Genomic DNA, 19,253 nt, shown 5'->3' with positions numbered 1-19,253 from the left:
CACAAAGCTTTGAAGACATTCAAATATAAACCAATCTCTTGTGGGTAAGGCTTCAAATTAATACTGCAGTGGGACCTATGGGGGAGTGGTTTTGTTGACTAGATTAGGAGCAACACAAGATTTTATTTTTTAACCATTTAAGAAACTTTAACCTAAACTTTACACAACATTTTAATTGCGGAGACCTGAGTGTAATCAAATAAAGACTGGTGCTCTTCGCCTCTCAGTCTGGCAAAACATGAAGGAGTGGCCATGCATCTTTTTATGGCAGGAAACTTCTGTTTTTTGAAAAAGTCCAATCCAAAGCACAGTCAGAACTGTCTGCAAAAAGTATTTGCACGCAATTGAATTAAACACACCTATTGAATTATGTTGTCTAATACTTTTTACCTTACCGCAGGTCATTAAGAGCTAGGTATAATCCTCTGGTCTGCTCTCAGTACAGTATGGTAGAATGGTACGAAGACTGCGAAGTCTAGCTAGTCCACTGAGATACTATCTCATTATTAGGTAAATCATCAAATTTATCTCGGGAATTGAAAATTTTAAATAATCTAGATGAGGAGTTTTCTGTCAAGAGTCAATTATGTAATGAAGACCCAAAGTAAAGTAAATTCCTTGCAGGAGCATCCAGCCTTCATTTTTTTCATTTAAAATCATGAAAATGTTCAGGCTCTTGATGCCAATTTAGGACCTTTTTTTCCATTTGATACAATTTTGGCAGTAAACTTTACTCGACTACTTTTTGGTCAATTTTGACTCCTCATTTCAAACCTGGAGGCCAACTCATACTTTAGCCCAGTAAAACACAAAGAAATGAGTTTACAAATTCAAATTCAAATACGTATATTTCACTTCAAGCACAAATTTCACAGCCAACTTTAACAAAAATTACAGAATATAAAAATAAATTCATCCTACCACCCTTTAAGTAAGACTTGTGGTGGGTGGTGCAACCAAGGAAAAAAAAACACAATGTAACATATTTTTAATCACAGACTCGATTTCAAAATTTTCAACAGAAATAAATGATAAAAGTTAAACGAATTTAAATAATAATTAATTTAAGCAGCAATAATAAAAATTAAAGGTGTAAAAGAAATTTAGATAAATTTACAATTTGAAAAAGTTTGAAACAGTGATGTGTGAAGCAAAAATGGGGGGGGGGGGGGGGAGTAGAGTACACGGCGCTTAAGTGCAGTTTTTGATAAAAATCGAAGTATTATTGATTTGAATTAAGTAAAACCAGTCATAATGCCTAGGTACTCTGTAAAAAATTCGCTCCCGAATTCCAATTTTTAAGCATGAAGCCAGTTGGAATTTTCTTCCTGCTATAAGGATCCAATGTTATTCCGAAACTTCAAACACGTATTTCTCGTAATGGAAACAACTGTACTCATGCGTCTAGTCCTCCAAGCCCCTCAAATGGCACATCTCACTAATGTTGATATCAAATAGCATGAATGTGTACAGCAGGACTTTTCACCTTTAATATGCGGTATCCATCAGTCAGGGGTGGTTTTTGAAATTTAATTGTTCAATTTCATATCATCATTTCAATCTCCTTCACTATCTTTTATTATAATAAACGTAAAATTCTTTTCTTTTTATATCTCTGCACCTGTTGCGCGCGAGCGACGCATGAGCGTTATTTTAAATTATGCGCGCGCGGGGGAAGTAGTTTATAGAGTGTCAACTAGGTGCCGCTCCTACTTTTAACGTTGCCAAGTGTACATCCGCAATAAGTCAAGGACATTATTAGAAGTATGTAATTAGAATTCTTTTCCCTCATTTTCTTGCGTGATAAATTTTTCAAAACCCTTTAAGGATTTCTTAGAAGAGGGTTTCTGCTCAATTTAGAGATTATTCAAACCGTTTCTTTCCCAGACACGAGTTACAATCGTTCAATGTATTTAGTTTCTGTATTTCAGGTATTCGGCAACATTGCTATTTTACACTATGAGGCGAGTGGAGGATCTACGAAGGTGGGGGGGGGGGGGGGGGGGAGAGGAATCTGCGAACCCAAACAAAAATAAAAATAAATCTTCGTACGCGTTATCTCAAAACTGAGAAACTGAGAAAGGAAGTTGAGTGAAGTGCAAGTGTGTGAATATTCACTTCAGAATGCGAGCAACGTGATCATGTGTTCTCTTTAGTTACTTAGTGATTTCCTCTTTAATTCAATTTGAGCGCGATCTGTCGGCGGTATTACCGCTATCTTAATCCTGTTGTGCGTAGGTCCTGTTACTCCTGTTATCGCAGTGTTATCAATCCAGTTATCAAGCTAGACATCGAGCTAGTATATATTGTTCTCCACAATTTTTTCGATGGCAAGTACTTTCTTTTTACAAATTCTGAAAATGTCCTCCTAATGGCATCCCTTTTCTCAGAATGGAGAATGTGTGTAAATGACCCATAGACTAATAATTTTATATCTAGGTAATTGATCGGCAATTCAAAACACTTTGGGTCCCTAAAGGCGACTGTTTGAAATGTGAACGGGTGAACGTAGTCTCCCAGACTCTGCAGAATACTCATATCTCTATCAGAGGTGTCTTTCTCTTTAATTTGATCTCTATGAAGAAGGAACCCAAAACACCAGCATAATCAAGCTTTGCACCACATGGCTGTGGTTGGTGCCTCTGAGAAAAGATAAGCATCGTAAACTTGAAATTGATTTTAGAAAAATCCAAATCACTGTGCAGGACAGGCAGGAACTACAATAATTGTGGAAGTGGTTTGTCAAAAGCTACTAAAAATAGGTGCAACAATTGGAAACAGTTGTCCGTTCCACATGGTGTGGTAGATGGAGGATGGCGTACACTGCTGTCTCCATCAGATGAAAATATTTTATGGACTTACCTAAATTCCGTTTTGAGGTTAGCGAAGAACAGGCGCACCAGCACTTCTTATGAATTCATGCAATTATGCGTTCATGTTCCCCAGCCTAAAGTCATAAAAACTTGAGTATTTATCTTTAATGAATGGTTATTCATACGTAATTCAAAGTCAGAAACACTGTAAAAAGTCATCATGGATTATTTCCTGTCATTGATGTGATTTAGAGATAAATTTCAAAGGGCAAAACCAACCTGAATCATTAGACCTGTTGATTAAGGAAGAAGTAGAGTACCACATATTTTCTTGTAAAAATGTACTCCCAAGATACAGGTAGAAAATTTCTATAGGTAATGAAGCAGACTTATTAGTGACAAAGTAGCGTGAGTCCATATCAACTCAGTCTATTCAAATGTCTTAACTATCAAAACCTACATCGATCTGTCAACTCAGCCATTAAAACCAGACTCATCATCTGGCACGGAACTTGCATTAAATTTCAAAAAAATTCCCTTTCGCCTCTTTCTTCTGTACTTACAAAGTAAAAACGTATTTTGCTTGTGTTGTTTCAGTATTTTCTTACCATCATTTTATTTTTTTTTATCGGAGAGCGGTCACACGAATTGGCTTGAAATTTTTAGCGACTTCAAGTAGCTTGTGAGGAAGAAAACCTTTGTACTTTAAAGTACTTAAAAGCACATCAAGAAAAATAAGCTCACAGAAAAAATTCCTTTGTGTGGAAGTGTAGCGATAGGAATTCGATACCTGATTTGACTGGAGCAGAAGTAAGTTTGACCATTGCAAAGTTTGATGTAATGAATGGAGAACATACTAATTTCTCACTTGAAAACCTCGGTGAACTCTTCGCGGTGATCTTGTAAATCTTCAATGTCTCCCCAGTATTCTCTTTGAAATAAGAGAGTATAGTACTATTTATTGTTATGCATGATTTTCACCCTGTCCAATGGTCTATCATCAATCTTATGTACTTATTTTTCTGATTTTTCTTTAGATGGCTGCTGCTCAAGAATGTGGAAATCAGTACTCTCTGTCCAAAAAGGAAGATACTTCTATGAGAAGAAGTGGAGGTAGAGGATATCCAAAACTACGTGGAAGAGGAAATATAACTAGAGGTCGCAGTAGAAGTTACAGTCATCATGGTCAAGCCTCTTATTCCTCCCCAAACTCATCAAGCTTCAGATTTCAGAACCCATTTTTCAGTCCAGATTCTGATCCAGTAGGCACAGCACGTGATCTCACTAATTTTGACCATTCCGCCAGCAACTCTAACGGTTTCAAATCACAGAACCTAGTTTTCAGTCCAGATATTGATTCAGTAGGTGCAGCACATAACCGTCTTACTATTTCTGACCGTATGGCCACCAACTCTAAAGGCTTCAAATCACAGAACCGATTTTTCAGTCTAGATTCTGATGTAGAAGATACAGCATATAGCCGTTTCACTAATTCTGACCGTTCCTCCACCAACTCACCAAGCTTCAGATTCCAGAACGGATGGAATAAAAAATTGGATTCCTCACCGAAAAAGTTTAAGTACTTTCCCGATCCATACAATGCTGGTAGTAATACAAATTCTGATGAAAAACCCAACTTTCCATTTAAAAATCAGAAGTTTTTTCCCGAGCCTCGTAATGTTTGTTGGGGTGGTGATGCCGATAGAAACCTCAACAATAAAAAGCACCGCAACTTTATTAAGGCCACAGGTGAGAACAGTTCAACTACGACCAATGCAAACAGAGTTACCAATTCTAGCCCAACTTCTGATGAAACTCCAAGCTGTTCCTGTAATGATGTTAGCTTGAGTGATCTGTTAGCTGCTCTGAATGATAAGTTTTCTGAAGAAATGAATATGATTGAAAGTCTTGATTCTGAAGTTACCAACACATGGTGCTATATAAAAGAGATTGCAGATGTTGGTATCGAAGATATGGATCTTTCCGGTTTTCAAAAACAAAGTAATTTTGCTGAAGAAAATAACTTTGCTCAACCTTCAGTTTCAAGGTAATGTATTTCTATTTAAATGTGACAATCTCCAGTATACCTACCTACACTATTGTATGAGACATTCAAATAAGGGCTTTATTATGCATTTTTTTAATGTCATCTTTTCATGCGTTGCAGCATACTTCCTCCTAAGATCACTTTAAAAGGCAAAAACTCCAGTCCGATTGTTAAATCAATGATACTGTGCCAATATAAATGGGCAGAGAAAATGCAGAAGCATTACTTCTGACAATAATTTGATGGTTTTTTGGAGGGAACAATACATTTAAGAAAAGCACCAAAACTCTCACTGTATTTTTTAAAATTTTTGGAAAGAACTCGGATCTTCTCTACAATTTTTGAAAAAAAAAAAAAAAAAAAAAAGACCACACCGAACTGTAGAATGTTATTCAACCTTAAACACCCACCTCCACTATGGAAAGACCTTCCCATGCTATTTCAAAGATTTAAAGCATAATTTACTGAATGCTGAAAGCTAAGTGTTGGCATAAAATGTTTCTTATTTATATAACTTTAAGTATTCATTTTCTGAATCCGTTGGTTTCTATTTTTACGTTAATTTTCCAAATGTAAATCTCACATATTGAAAATTGTGTCATCTTTAACAGTCGCCATCATCTGTAAGTAGTTGAAATTGACGCCGATGAGATGAGGCATCTGGTGTTTGGATATATGATTATCAATGGAAAAATTATTATTCCATGAAATTTTAATGAGTAGTGAATATGTTAGAACTACTGTTTCAATTATATTTGAGCCCCATCCAAGGTTTTTTTTTATCAGTTCCTAAATCTAGTATTTTTTTTATTTTTTTCAGAGAACGGACAGCTTCTGATGAAATTGAGGTATTGTGGCAAGAATTTGAATCTTTAGAATCCAAACTCTTCCAAAAGAGAAATGGTGAGAAAAATAGCAACTTGAAATCAAAACCAGCAAAAAATTCACAAGACGAGCAAGAAATTTTAAAATCGAAACCAACAAAAAATTCACAAGATGAGCAAGAAATTGAAGGTCTAAAGACCACCATTGGAATTTTAACAACTCAACTTCAAAAAGACAAAAATAATTTTGTAAGTGAATTGAACAATTATTTGTATCACCTTTTTACAAAGAGATCAAAGTTATATGCAAGGGAATTTAATTTCTGAAGTTTTATCAAAAATAGCCAAAAGAACCAACAGTTTTACTAAGCTTTGTGGAATGAAAAAATTCAAAATTTTCAAAGTCATAGATCTTGCTAGATAATCGAGTGAAAATATTTGCATCCTCTGTACTATCCATCTAGTTATCGCAATAAACAAAATGAATCATTTGATCCACTTCTCTGCTTCCGGACTCATTTTTCTAAAAAATTTTACTTTCCAAATTTTGTCATTATTTTTCAAGTATCAATCAAGTTTCAAGTAAAAGTGTGTTTCTGAATGTATAAAATCAAGAAATGCAATCCCAGGATTGCAAGATCGGGCATTCCCTGCTCTGCTGCTGTAAGATTCTTGAATTACATCGCTGCTTACCAGCTAGTTGTCGTTGTGCGTGGTCAACTTTTTTTCATGCTAAGGTCATATTCATCCTTTATAAACTTTATTTTCAGAATACCAAGTTAGATAAAATCCAGAATCAGCTAGAAGGGCGCATAGAAGCTATCAACGCCACCCTCAAGAAAGAACGGGAGGTTTGTAATTAAATTATTCAAATTATTTTCAATGGTCATACTCGGAAGTCTCATAATCTCTACTCTTGTTTTATTTATTGCATATTGGCAAGGGGCCAACTTCTTATGTTATTACCTAGTGTTAAAGAATATTCTATCAGGAGAAAATTCACAAAATTTTTTTAAAAAACTACATCAATAAGTTTAAGGATTAAAAAATAAAATAAAACAGAAAACAATCAGTAACATTAGAAATCGAGACACTCTTCTGTCTCGGCTACCCATCAATTTGCTTTCTTATCCTTTTCTTTCCTTGGTTTTGAATTAGTTAGCCTCTTCTTTGATATAAGAAGATGTGTCAATTTTCCGAAAGTGTGTGAATTTAAGTCAGCTATGCACGAAGGAAAGGAGCTAATTCATATAAAAGCAGGAATCTTTAAAATTTAATGAGAAAATTACTTCTAATTATATACAGGGTTATTCAAAAGTTACGCACCACTGGCCATAACTTTAGTTCTAATTATGATATCGATTTGCGGTTTGTGGCGTCCTTCCTCATATCGAGGGGGAAACTTTTTGAGGTACTTTTCAGCTCTTCACCCCCCCAGGGGGAGGGGGGGCGGGGGGCAACTCAAAAATTTCAAATGGCAACCCCCATCATGTGATACATCGTTAGAAAGAGCATGAAAAAAGAAAATTTTTGGCGCAAACCGGAAGTCGATCTGACCCCCCTGTCAAAAGTTAGGGGGGTCCAAAGGTTATTTAGGGGGTCCGTACCTTCATTTTTTAGAGTAGCTTCGGCGGCTCTTGGACATATCGTTTCTCTTTTCAAAGAGTCCTCGAATACCCCAAGTCTGATACCGAAGTCTTCATATTGCCCCCGGGCCACCACAGCCCCCCGTAGGGGGGGATGGGCCTGTTACAATGAAACATTGAATTAAAATGCGAAAAGTCACAGAAGAGCTTCTAACTTAGTATCAAATCCGAGTGGAACTTCTTGCCAATGCTAACGCAAACGCAGCCTGCGACTTTAAAGTGAGTTTTCAAAACTCTTAGCCCCCTGCCCCCCCTCATTTTTGGTTGCAGAGCGGGTAAAAACCGGGAAATTCACTACAAATAATGCCCGAAACTAATGTCCAACTTGAGGAGGACCCTTGAAACGTTGCGATCAGTCGGAGAATTGAAATAAAAGGACTGCCACCCCCTTAAAGTGCGGAAACATCCAAAACATCCCCGCTGCCCCCCTCATTTTTCGTTGCGGAGCGGGTAAATACCGGGAAAATCTCCAGAAATGATGCCCGAAACCACTGTAGAACTTGACGAGAACCCTTGAAACGTTGCGCTCAGTCTGAGAACTGCAACACAGGAACTGCCGCCCAATTTAAGGACGGAAACATCCATAAAACCCCCGCTGCCCCCCTCTTTTTTCGTTGCAGAGCTGGTAAGAACCGGGGCATCATTTCTGGCGATTTTCCCGGTATTTACCCGCTCCGCAACGAAAAATGAGGGGGGCAGCAGGGGTGTTTTGGATGTTTCCGCACTTTAAGGGGGTGGCAGTCCTTTTATTTCAATTCTCCGACTGATCGCAACGTTTCAAGGGTCCTCCTCAAGTTGGACATTAGTTTCGGGCATTATTTGTAGTGAATTTCCCGGTTTTTACCCGCTCTGCAACCAAAAATGAGGGGGGGCAGGGGGCTAAGAGTTTTGAAAACTCACTTTAAAGTCGCAGGCTGCGTTTGCGTTAGCATTGGCAAGAAGTTCCACTCGGATTTGATACTAAGTTAGAAGCTCTTCTGTGACTTTTCGCATTTTAATTCAATGTTTCATTGTAACAGGCCCATCCCCCCCTACGGGGGGGCTGTGGTGGCCCGGGGGCAATATGAAGACTTCGGTATCAGACTTGGGGTATTCGAGGACTCTTTGAAAAGAGAAACGGTATGTCCAAGAGCCGCCGAAGCTACTCTAAAAAATGAAGGTACGGACCGCGGACCCCCTAAATAACCTTTGGACCCCCCTAACTTTTGACAGGGGGGTCAGATCGACTTCCGGTTTGCGCCAAAAATTTTCTTTTTTCATGCTCTTTCTAACGATGTATCACATGATGGGGGTTGCCATTTGAAATTTTTGAGTTGCCCCCCGCCCCCCCTCCCCCTTGGGGGGTGAAGAACTGAAAAGTACCTCAAAAAGTTTCCTCCTCGATATGAGGAAGGACGCCACAAACCGCAAATCGATATCATAATTAGAACTAAAGTTATGGCCAGTGGTGCGTAACTTTTGAATAACCCTGTATCTGCCCCAAAGTTCGTAGGATTTTGCTGTCTCTCAAGTAGGTAATTAGATTAAAGAATTTTATAGTTCAATCTGTAAATTGCAATCATACCAACCCATCCCATAGCAAGGGTGCCGAAAGTTCCTTGTAAAATAGGAAGGCTAGATAGTCTTTCTATTTTGCCAGCTGCCCATCCCATTTTTCAAACTGGCCTTCCCATCTTGAAAATTCTTTGCCCCCCAAAACGTTCGAAGTCATGATCTTCAAATTGATGACCAAAAAGCGAGACCGCGTATCACCATCGCAGTGTCTCAAAATTTCTGCTACTTTTTTATTTGGAAGAAATTTTCTCTGGTTTTAAAGGTTTCTAAAATGCAAGGGGTTTCAAGGCATCTATAGGTTCATAGAAAATTTAAAATTTGATGAGAAACCTCAGTATCTCGCATTTCCCACATCAATGTTGCTGCGACAGGTGTCATTCAAAGGTCTGACCGGACCTTGGGTTGACACTGCATCATCACTATTTCCCAGGTTTAATTTTGATTTCTATGGTCTGTTAAGTTGCCAAGGCGTTTAACATATTTATTTGTTATGCTATTAATTTTTCCTTTTTGTGGCTAATTTTTTTTTTTTTTTTAATCCCCTTCTGCTCTTGTTATCTCTTACAGTTGAAAATCTTTTCCTCTCTTTACACTGTCGTTTTCAACTCCAGTATTACGGCTCTAATATTTATTGTATCTTGATAATCTGGATTTCCTCTTTGGAACATTTCCTTACTATATCTTTGGAAAGTTCCACTTTTTACAAATTTTCTCTTCAATTTTTTTTTTTTTTTTTTTTTTTTTTTCTCTTAAATGTAATTGATGTCTCCCCTCCCCATAAAAATTCTGAAAATGACTCTTTCAATCACTTCACACCTAATTAGTAGATTAGATGTATTATGCTCACAAGGTCAAAGATTCCTTTGATCTTCGGTCTTTCACTCTAATTGTGAATGTAACTTTTTGTATTTCTCCTCTTACAGATCAATAAGGAACTACAAGAAAAAATGAAGAGAGGATATGAAGGTAAAACAATTATTAAATAACTTCCTTTAATTTGGACAAGCAATAATGATCCAGCCACCCTGAATTTTTCCAAATTTAATTTCTACACTAAACCATATTGTGTCTCAGGTCCAGTGATGTGTACTGTCAACCAAATATTTCATAACTTTTTGTATTTGCCTGAAACAATTCTAAACTGTGTGCAATACTAATCATGCCAATGAATTTCAAAATATCTGTGATTGCTCTGAAGTAATAACACTGAGTGAAGTATTGTCCTTGCGGTGGAATTGAAGTTGGAATTTCATTTATGAGAGCCTTACAAAGGTTTCGGATGCATGCACAATTAGGCCCATCTTAAAATGCAGGTGAAACAATTCAGATAATTTATGTGTCGCTTAAAAGAGTAAAGTTGTTAACTTCAAACCATCATAATTCCACTTGAATTCGACTTTAGTGGGCATACTTTTGGCTAGGGGCATACTACAGTCTTCAGTTGTGTTTTGGTCCTCCTGAGCATTAAGCCACTGTTTATTTTGGTCCATAACTTGCACTTGTAAAAATTAGCGTTGTGATCTTTGTAGAATACATACTACTCTATAATTTGGTATCAATAACTCAATGTTGAGTTATTGTAAACCAAGGTTCTTTTTCGAGTGTATGGTCAAAAATACATGATACAATCATACACGATGCGAATACTAAGCACATGTTATTACGTTTTACTTTTGTAGACATGATTCAAACTATCAAGGCTGAATATACAACCAAATTGGATGCTCACAAGGCTGAAAAAGAAGAATTAGCGGAGCAGCTAAACCTTCAGCTGAACCTGACTGAGTCCCTAGCGAAAGAGGCTGAAGACCTCAGGACTCAAATGGAATCAAACAAGAGGCTTACTCTTCAAACGATCAAAGAAACCTTGAAAGATAATTGCGAGTGCTCAATTTGTCTTGGTATTTGTACTAAGGTATGCAAGTCCTCTCTCTTTATTTTCCTCACAATTGACATTGAATTTTTGATAAGTAGATTTTTAAAGACAATTTTTGGTAAGGGATCCTCTTTGATAAAGCTATTTAATTACTAAATGCAATGGACCACCAGATAAGGTGCAAACTAAGCATTATGATGTAAGTCTTTTTGTCGAAATGTCAAGTAGAACACAATCTGCACAAAGGGAATCACTGAAAGTATCCTCTAACAAAGATATAAACGTTTTTCAATGCATAAATTTAAAACTCCCGCTCACAGAAGGAACAATAATCTATTTGAGTTAAATCGCCCTTTAAACGTCACCATAAGAGCCTTTGCAGTATGAAAATGTGACAATCTCGATCTCGGTGCTTTGGCTCAGCTGTTGCACGGTTTTTAAACTTTGAACAGCTTTGGAAGGAACACTTCTTGATTGGGTTGCCAAAATGATTGTAGCATGTGATTTAATTCCAGTAGATTCTGTTTCTCATGTGAAATGGAATTTCAAATTTTTCATATCAAATGCTAAGTAAAAGGTTATCATCTTGGTTTGGAGTTAATACAAGTTATTTTCGTTGAATGAATCGTGTTCTACTCAAAAGTTGAAAGAGGAAACGTACATCAAAATGCTTAAATTCGTACCTTGTCTAGTGGTTCATGGCTATTGATTGTTTGATTTACAGCTCTTTCACTGATAAAGAGCTATTATTTTCTATCGGAGTCAGGAAACATTTCCTTGTATTCTGTCTTTTCTTTGCTGAAGAAGTAATCTCTCTTGCCTTCTGCCGTCTTATCTATCTGTCAATGTGTGTAGGAATGTTGTACAATGGTAAAGAACCCAGAATTTTAAGTCTCTTGAGCTTTATTTGGGAATTTTTATTAATATTTTAAGTACCACTAACCCGAAACCCACTTGTACTACTTATGACATTTTCTTCACCTACCTCCTTACTTTGTCTTGCAGATTTTTTTGCGTTAAAATTATTTGATTGTCCTCGAAAAACTAGATCGAAGTCTGTTTGAAGCCCCTGTGTTTTTAATTGGTAGAATCTGACTTGAAAGCATCACGCCGTACATACTTGCAGTGTAGCGTTGCGCTGTTCCAGTATTTCCTTTTGACATTTTCCATTTTTCATAGGAGATCTATCGCATGAATTCCCCTGAAATTTCTAAAGATTTCTCTTTATGCTTGCAAGAAAAGACAAAATTTTCAGACTAATGTGTGGGATGGTTCTCCTTAAAAAGAAATAGAAGAAATACAATGAAAGATAATGTTAATGAAGCAGCACAGACTAGCTATGTTCCTTTGTGAGAAGCAACGAATTTTTGCTTGAATCAACGGTAGAATATAAATTTAGGTGAAAGTTTGTTAGTGTTCTTCGATACTTTGTGAATTTGTATTTGTTTTGACTGCATGAACCCTGTATAGTAATCTTTTATTATTTTTTCAATTTGTTTTCTCTCAGGCTGTGATAACATCTTGTGGTCATACATTTTGTAAGAGATGTTTAGAGGGATGGCAAGCTTGGCGGAACGAAAACCAGATGTGTCCCAATTGTAGGGCAGTTTGCACTTCTAGTAACATTTATTTTTTCAATGAGCTTATTACTCAGCTTCAATTGAAGTTCCCAAACATGGACTGGATTCCTTCCTCATGATATTGTGATAGTTATTTTAACTTTTCTGATTTTTCTATGTTTTCCTTTAGTATTTAAAGTAAGTCACTTTGAAGTGATCAACTCAATTTTCAAGTTACCTCTTGTTGCAAATTGTTGTACTTGTTTCTTAATTGTGGAATATTAATTTTACCAGTAGAGAGGCCGACTATCTTGACCTCATCAACGTTTCCTATCAATGATTCGAATGTTACTCTTGTTGCTGCCTTCTACTCATTTAATCACTGAAAAAAGTTAATCCCTTTATCCAGGGCGGAGAAACACTAGCTTCAGTGCGTTAACTTTTTCTATTAACGGTTTAAATTTAAATAAGTTGTTTCATCAGATTTAAATTTTATCATCTGTATCAGATGTACTTTAAAGGACTGTCAAGGCGCTGACAAAATTGCTGAAGTCAGCACTTGAGAAAGAAGGAAGCCTTTCAAAAGGTAGCAATTTTTTTCACCCCCTTTTCAGCGGTGGAAAAGTTCGTCGAAGTTTGGCTCAAAATTTGTCTTGTGGTGCCAAATTTTCAAACTAAAATGTTACAATGTCGGCCAGTTAAAGTTGGATTTCCCATAAATTTAGGTAGCTTTGACCTCTTGCATATCCAAAATCATGCCTTCGCATAGTCTGTGCTCAATTTATTTTTAAGTGCTGTGTCCTTAGAAGCTGTGGACCAATCTAGAAGTCAACGAACATTTCCATTGCCAAAAGAGAGATGCAACCTAGGGAAATGTTTCAAAATCTACCAGTTAGCAGTTTTATGTTGAATCATGATTCTAATTAACTATTTACTTGAGCAAATGACATACAATTAAAGTTGTGCTGCTTAAGTAAATTTCTGTATCTGATGTATTAGTTTTGTTTTATCATCCCGATGGCTAAAGTCGAATAATCTGCATCTCTCATCGCAACATTATGAATTGCCATCCGTGTTCAAAGTGGTTTCAGAGGAACTAACCAACATTTTTTTTGAAATGTTCTGTGAGTTTTCTTTGCTCATTTGAAGATATTCCCAGAAAATTTCAAAGAGGTATTTTCGTTTGTTTCCTCTCAAAAACATCAAAGATCCTGAAATATTGCCAAGGAGGTCCACATTTTTTTACTTCAGCCATTGACGCATTGATTTTCAATGTAAAAGGCTCAATAGACCTACTTACATTTAGAGTTAAGTTAATTAGGAAAGTACGATGAGAGCATTTATATCCATTCTTATCTACTATTTTTTTTACTACATCAACTCGTTCAATTCAGTTCAGTCTAAGTCAAGTGATATGTAACCTTGGAACTTAAAGTCTCCAGGTTTGAAATGCTCCTTGTAAAGGTTGTTACTTTTACCTATTTTTTGTTTATCTTTTATTTAATTTTTTTTGTATTACTCTATAAATTGCTTTGTATTATAGATATATTTTAAGGCAGTTACCTCTTACACTAGGAAATAAGTCTGAGAGTTATCCAGGAAGTCCTGGCACATTTTGATCTCATTCAAAAATTATTCCTGGTAGAAAATTTCTGATTTCATACACATATGATTAGTCATACGCTCAGTCTTAATGTAAGTCCTAATTCATCATAATTTTTGAGACAAGAAGTGCAAGAGGGCTTTTTGTCTATGCTGCTATATCAGCAACCACTATGTAAACAATTTCAAAACCAGTGGAGATTTGCGTCTGAAAGACTATACGTTCATCAGCAAGATCATTTGTTCTTTATTTTTACGGAGAATACAACTAGATTGCATCTGTACAAAAAAGCCAAAAATGTTGCGCTGTTACTAAGAGTATACTAAAAAAACTTGTGTTAGATTACACATAAACTGGAATAAGGTCTGAAAATGATAAATATACTGTAATCTTTTATTCATCACTGTATCATTACTTATCTTTGGGTGTATGTAGTATGCACCTGTTAAAATTTTCTAATTTTCTTGCAAGACGCAAAAAGGTGCATATCATGAGACGATGGCAATGATCTTGATTCCTTGTTGCAAAACGCAGTCCACCTTTCCGATAGTCAACATGGAAGTTAAACAATTCTTTGGTCAATCCATCCAATTCTGCATCCTTGCATTTTGGAACTCTGTCAACCGGGTTTTGAATCATAATTTACAATGATGTTTTTGACAAGATCGTTTGTGTCTACCTTATCCAATGGAGTATCTCTTTTAATCGAAAGGAGGTCATGCATTTTGAAATTTAAGGAAGTCATTGAAGGAGACAAAAAGATATACAAACGATAAGTTCCGAAGAGTCAGTCTAAATGTTCGAAATGCAACAAAAAGATCTTTTACGCACAGAAATTTAGGAACTGCCGTTTCAACCGCAAAAATGCAGAATTTTCAACGGTGACTATGTTGAAAAGTTATTTTCAGGTAAAAGGAATGGATGCATTTATTCTTGAGAGGAACATATTTTCTCTTACTGGCTGACACATCCCACTTGTCCCTGATTTTCAATGATAAGAATTTTCCAACTTTGAATAATTTATGGATACTACCTACTATTTGATCAAGATGTGGTAGGCTTTATAAGTAACTTTATTACTAGATCAGGCTTATCGAAAGGTATCTCAAGTTATGTTTTAATTTTTTTCTTTTGTCAAATTCTGAAAGATTCTGAAGCCCTTTGCATTTTGAGTGGCATCACAAATTTTGTTTAAGCCAGGATTTTATAATTACTAAGTAATGCAAAATGTCGCAATTCTGATTTATTTTTTGTAAATTCCATTCAACTGTGTGTGCCATTCAATATGTGCCTTATCAATGTTTCAGTAAATTATGAAGAATTGTAAAATGTGCTATTTTTTTAAATTTTTTAAGTTCGTGATAACTTTGTTTTGTACTTTTTGACCTATTGCCGTTTCAGTTGGTGCAGCGTATGGTCTTCCCATTCCTATTTGTATTTCTACTTTTTGATGTACGAGCATTTCTGGCCTTGATTTTAAATACATTTCGGCATATTAATTGCTTTTGTCGTCCTGAAATCGTTCATGCTTTTCTTTAGTGTAAAATTTTTATTCAAGACCATGTCAAAGGACTGTTGTAACTTGAGTCAAATTTGTAGGAAAACTACACTTGTCAAGTTAAAAAATTAGAATTTGAGCTTTTTATAAAAACAACGTCTTAATGGATCACTCACTTACTATTTTTTTACAATAAATTCTCATAATCTATGAGGCAAGAGAATTAGCGCAGAAATTTTTTTGGATTTCTCTGACCCAGGGAAAGTATAGAAAAAACTTTATAAAATGCAGTGCTGCCACCAACAAGAATTTAAATGGAAGCGTTCAGGAGGAAATTGATATCTTAAAATGTAGACCAAACAACATCAAGTTGAAATTGAAAAAGAGCAGTTTTATTTTTCTATGAGACTCAATGTAAAAAATCAAAAACCTCTATTTTTTCCTCAACTTGGAATAGTTAACAAGACAATTTGCTTGATAAACTCAAAACCACTTTTCTCTAAATTTCGTCCAAAATTCGGCTTCTTTCCTCCCCCGAAGAAATAATTCCTTAAACAGTCAACAAATTCGCGGCTACTCATCGTCGGCCAAACAAAGTTCATTGTTGCTCTTACTTAACCCTTTTTTAAGCGGAAAGTCTACCTTCAAAACGCATTTTTTTGGGTTTTTTTTTTTGCATTTTCTTTTTATATTTGGATTCTGCTGAAATGAATGATGGATAAATTTTTTTTAAGTGCTCCAGACGTATTTTTAATATTTTTTCAAAGTTGCTTATTCATAAAAATTAATGAGCATGAATATCTGTTGATATTGAAAACTTTACTTTTTAAGAGTTTTGGGATCTTGGACCAAGTGTAACTTCAGTTCTATTGCTGCTAGAAAGCTGTTTTTTTTTGAAAAAAAGTACTCAGAATTTAATTTTCTACAACTTGTAGTATTGGTGTGTTTGCATATGTATTCAGTGATTATATGTAAATGACAAAAGTCTAAGTGCACCTGAGAAAATATTGAGGCATGAAAAAAAAAGGAATGAACAGAAATAATCCTCATTACTTAAAAATAATGGAAGTTGTAGAGTCAATATATCTGATTATTTAAAAAAATGAAAAAAATTGCTCTGAAAGTCTAAAAGGACTGAAGATACAGTTACTCTTAAAAACCTGCTCCATTTTTGGGCTAAATTTCCTGCTCACCAGTGCCCAAATGGGTGAAAAGAGTTGAGAATTTACAGGAAGCTTACTCTGAAGTACTCTAACAAAAGTAGAATAGTATAAAGGGGGGAAAAAAAAAAAAAGTTAAGTGTACAGGGAAAAAAAGTGTTTTAAGGTAGACAACCCTCTTAGCTCTATTCTTGTCACAGGTCGTTCTTGCTTAATAAAAAGGAGCTCCATCCATAAAAATTAAAAATTCAGTGAATACAAGAACAATAAATCAGGTCCAATCTGTCACACTTGGAGAGCTGCAAGTTTTGCTAATGGGTAGCTTGTATTATTTACATATCGATGGAGAAAGTGCTAAACCACGCATCTCCGTTTGCAATGTTGCAAACTCCCTGTCATACTTTATTTTTTCTTTGGAAAACTATATCAATGTAATTTCGCGAAAACTTCTCTGATTATTTTTACCAAAAAAAGAGTGTTGTTGATTTAACATTCTAGATGTAAAAAAAGTGTGCGAGAACTTGTAAATTGCTGAATTACCTGCCACAGAAGGTAGTTAGATTTGCATCTTGGCATTGCTAGAGTAACTGCTTTAGCGGGTAATTCAGTATTTTTTAAGTTCTAGTACACTTTTTTTTACATACAGAATGTTGAATCAACTTCACTTTTTTTTCGGTGTTATTTTCTCTCCTAACAGAATTCTGTACCTACCCATTCATTTCAAGGTATCAAGTTGCCTTACTTATCTCTCTTCGAAAATGTTGAAACACTGCAATTAATGGAGATGCGTTTTCTAGCGTTTTAGCCTTTTAAGTAGGTACTCAAGTTCCGTATAAATTTCCTTTTTCGGACTACATTTTGCAATTTAGAACTACAATACCTGGCTCATCTGTAAAAACACTTGTTTGCACAGGGAATTTAAACTAATAGCACATACGTCGTTTTTAAACTAAGCCAGATATTGTAGTCCCGACTTACAAAATGTGGTCCAATTAAACATAAGTATCTTAACCACAATGTAAATTTTATCTACGGTGAAATTCCCAAACCGCGTATCTCGCTTGGGGTGGTTTAAAACCTCCGCTCCAATTTCATTTTTTTAAATGAGAACTAATCAATATAAATCCTTGAAGATTTCCCAGAATTTTCTTCATATGGCACAGAAAAATCACGGAGGTGTTGAAGAATTGATATTGAGTCGTTTTTAATTTAGAAGATAAGGTACACGGGTATGACAGAAAGTCTGTAACTGCGCAAACCGAGATACGTGGTTTAGGAATTTCACCGTCGCTATGAGGCCAGTGGCGACTCTTGAAAGTTAGCAACACTGCTTTTCCTCCATTTAAATGTATGTAAAACAATCGATTCCTGCGGCTCGATTGTTGAATCGATATCGAATGACTTGGATCAATAAACAGCATGGCTCAGGGTCATTCGATAACGATTCCACAATCGACCCGCTGGCGAGGCAGCTTAATTGCCTCATCTAAAATCGATATTTTTAATGGATGTAAATGGAGGAAGAATAGCGTTGCCAACCTGCAAAATGGCCACTGTATAACCCTACTGGAAAGGAGCTATTCAAGGGACGACCATAAATCGTCGCTCCTCTGACTTAGGTATATGAGCCCCAGAAAATATGGATTTATGTAAGACAGGGCTCCCGTGAAAATTGAGATACGCTCTTACGTCAGAGGAACGACGAAATAGGGCGTTAAGTGCATCTAAATTAATTGTTTTAACCTAAGTTAATAATTTACATCTAAAAAGGTAAAATAATCACAGGAGATATTCTCATGGCGTCGACGCCCTTCTCCGGAAGCGGAGCCATACTTTTTCAGCAGGCTGTACCGTGAATGAGTTCGTGTCGAATGTGATCTTTTTCGGTGTCTTGGGGGTTGTATGAATTTCGTATTTCGAAACCAACCTAACCATCATCATCTTCACATCCATCAATGCCAGTCGCATCGCTGAAACATTCGTTCGAAGTTGATCAAATCACATGTTTACAATAAAATAGGTGAAGAGTATTACGCTGGCTCGGGGGCGTTTCAGGCTTTCAGGTGATTCGATGGCCGGAGGATTTTGAGTCAAAACGAGTCAAAACGAGTCAAACGACTTGCGATATACCGCATCGATTAGCTCTGTGTTTTCAGATAACTATCAATCTTCTTGAATTTTGAGATCGCATTTATGTTTTCACGAGACTAAAGAAGTTACGTACGTAATCATCAATTTTGATTTACAAATTCAGTGGAATTAAGGCAGGGTTTTCTTTTTTCCGGAAAAATATACCGTTCGGTCGAAATCTCAGGCGAATGTGACGTTTTTCCTTTTAAAAAATCCTGCCTTACGTACCTACTCACGTTGAATTTGTCAATCTTTGGCAAGTAAATTCTTTAATCACGTGACGACAGAAATGCGATTAGGTACGCGAAATGATTTGTCAAATCGCGATTTAATCAGAGTCGTTTAATTATTTGGTTACTTAAATCAATTTTTTTTTTTTTTTTTTTTTTTAAACAATTTGGCTTTCGACCGGTCTAATTGCGATGAGACCACGTCGTTTAGCGATTCCTCTGCCAGGCCTTTAGGTCAAATCTTAACATGGCAGAGATCATTGAGGAATAAAGGCAGGGAAGGGATATGGTAAAAAAGAAGAAAGCGCAGCCC

The 19,253-nt window shown here is 36.1% G+C and overlaps 2 protein-coding genes across 13 annotated transcripts in view; one reads left to right on the top strand and one right to left on the bottom strand.

Moving 5' to 3' along the window:
• Positions 1-849: 849 nt before the first annotated feature.
• LOC109039285 (uncharacterized) lies at positions 850-16,697 on the top strand. 4 transcript variants are annotated; one of them, XM_072303243.1, is made up of 8 exons: positions 850-2,330; positions 3,411-3,623; positions 3,851-4,860; positions 5,681-5,933; positions 6,455-6,535; positions 9,808-9,850; positions 10,564-10,799; positions 12,268-16,697. In XM_072303243.1, the coding sequence occupies exons 3-8, from the start codon at positions 3,851-3,853 to the stop codon at positions 12,457-12,459; spliced, it is 1,815 nt and encodes a 604-aa protein (XP_072159344.1). In that variant the 5' UTR covers positions 850-2,330; positions 3,411-3,623; the 3' UTR covers positions 12,460-16,697. The 4 variants fall into 4 exon arrangements, with proteins under 4 accessions (XP_072159344.1, XP_018910238.2, XP_072159345.1 ...); XM_019054693.2 differs by lacking the exon at positions 3,411-3,623 and having other exon boundaries at positions 850-2,295; XM_072303244.1 differs by lacking the exon at positions 3,411-3,623 and having other exon boundaries at positions 850-2,439.
• LOC109039286 (cytochrome P450 6k1) overlaps positions 15,791-19,253 on the bottom strand; it is a 350,075-nt gene continuing 346,612 nt past the window's right edge. For all 9 annotated transcript variants that reach the window (XM_072303252.1, XM_072303249.1, XM_072303245.1 and 6 more), the window contains exon 7: positions 15,791-18,550. In XM_072303252.1, coding sequence (XP_072159353.1) covers positions 18,375-18,550 — 176 coding nt within the window. In that variant the 3' untranslated portion in view covers positions 15,791-18,374. The remainder of the gene's footprint in view (positions 18,551-19,253) is intronic.

Source organism: Bemisia tabaci, chromosome 8 (assembly GCF_918797505.1).
Source record: "Bemisia tabaci chromosome 8, PGI_BMITA_v3".
Classification (NCBI taxonomy): Eukaryota; Metazoa; Arthropoda; class Insecta; order Hemiptera; family Aleyrodidae; genus Bemisia; species Bemisia tabaci.
This window is presented reverse-complemented; position numbering and strand designations above follow the sequence as displayed.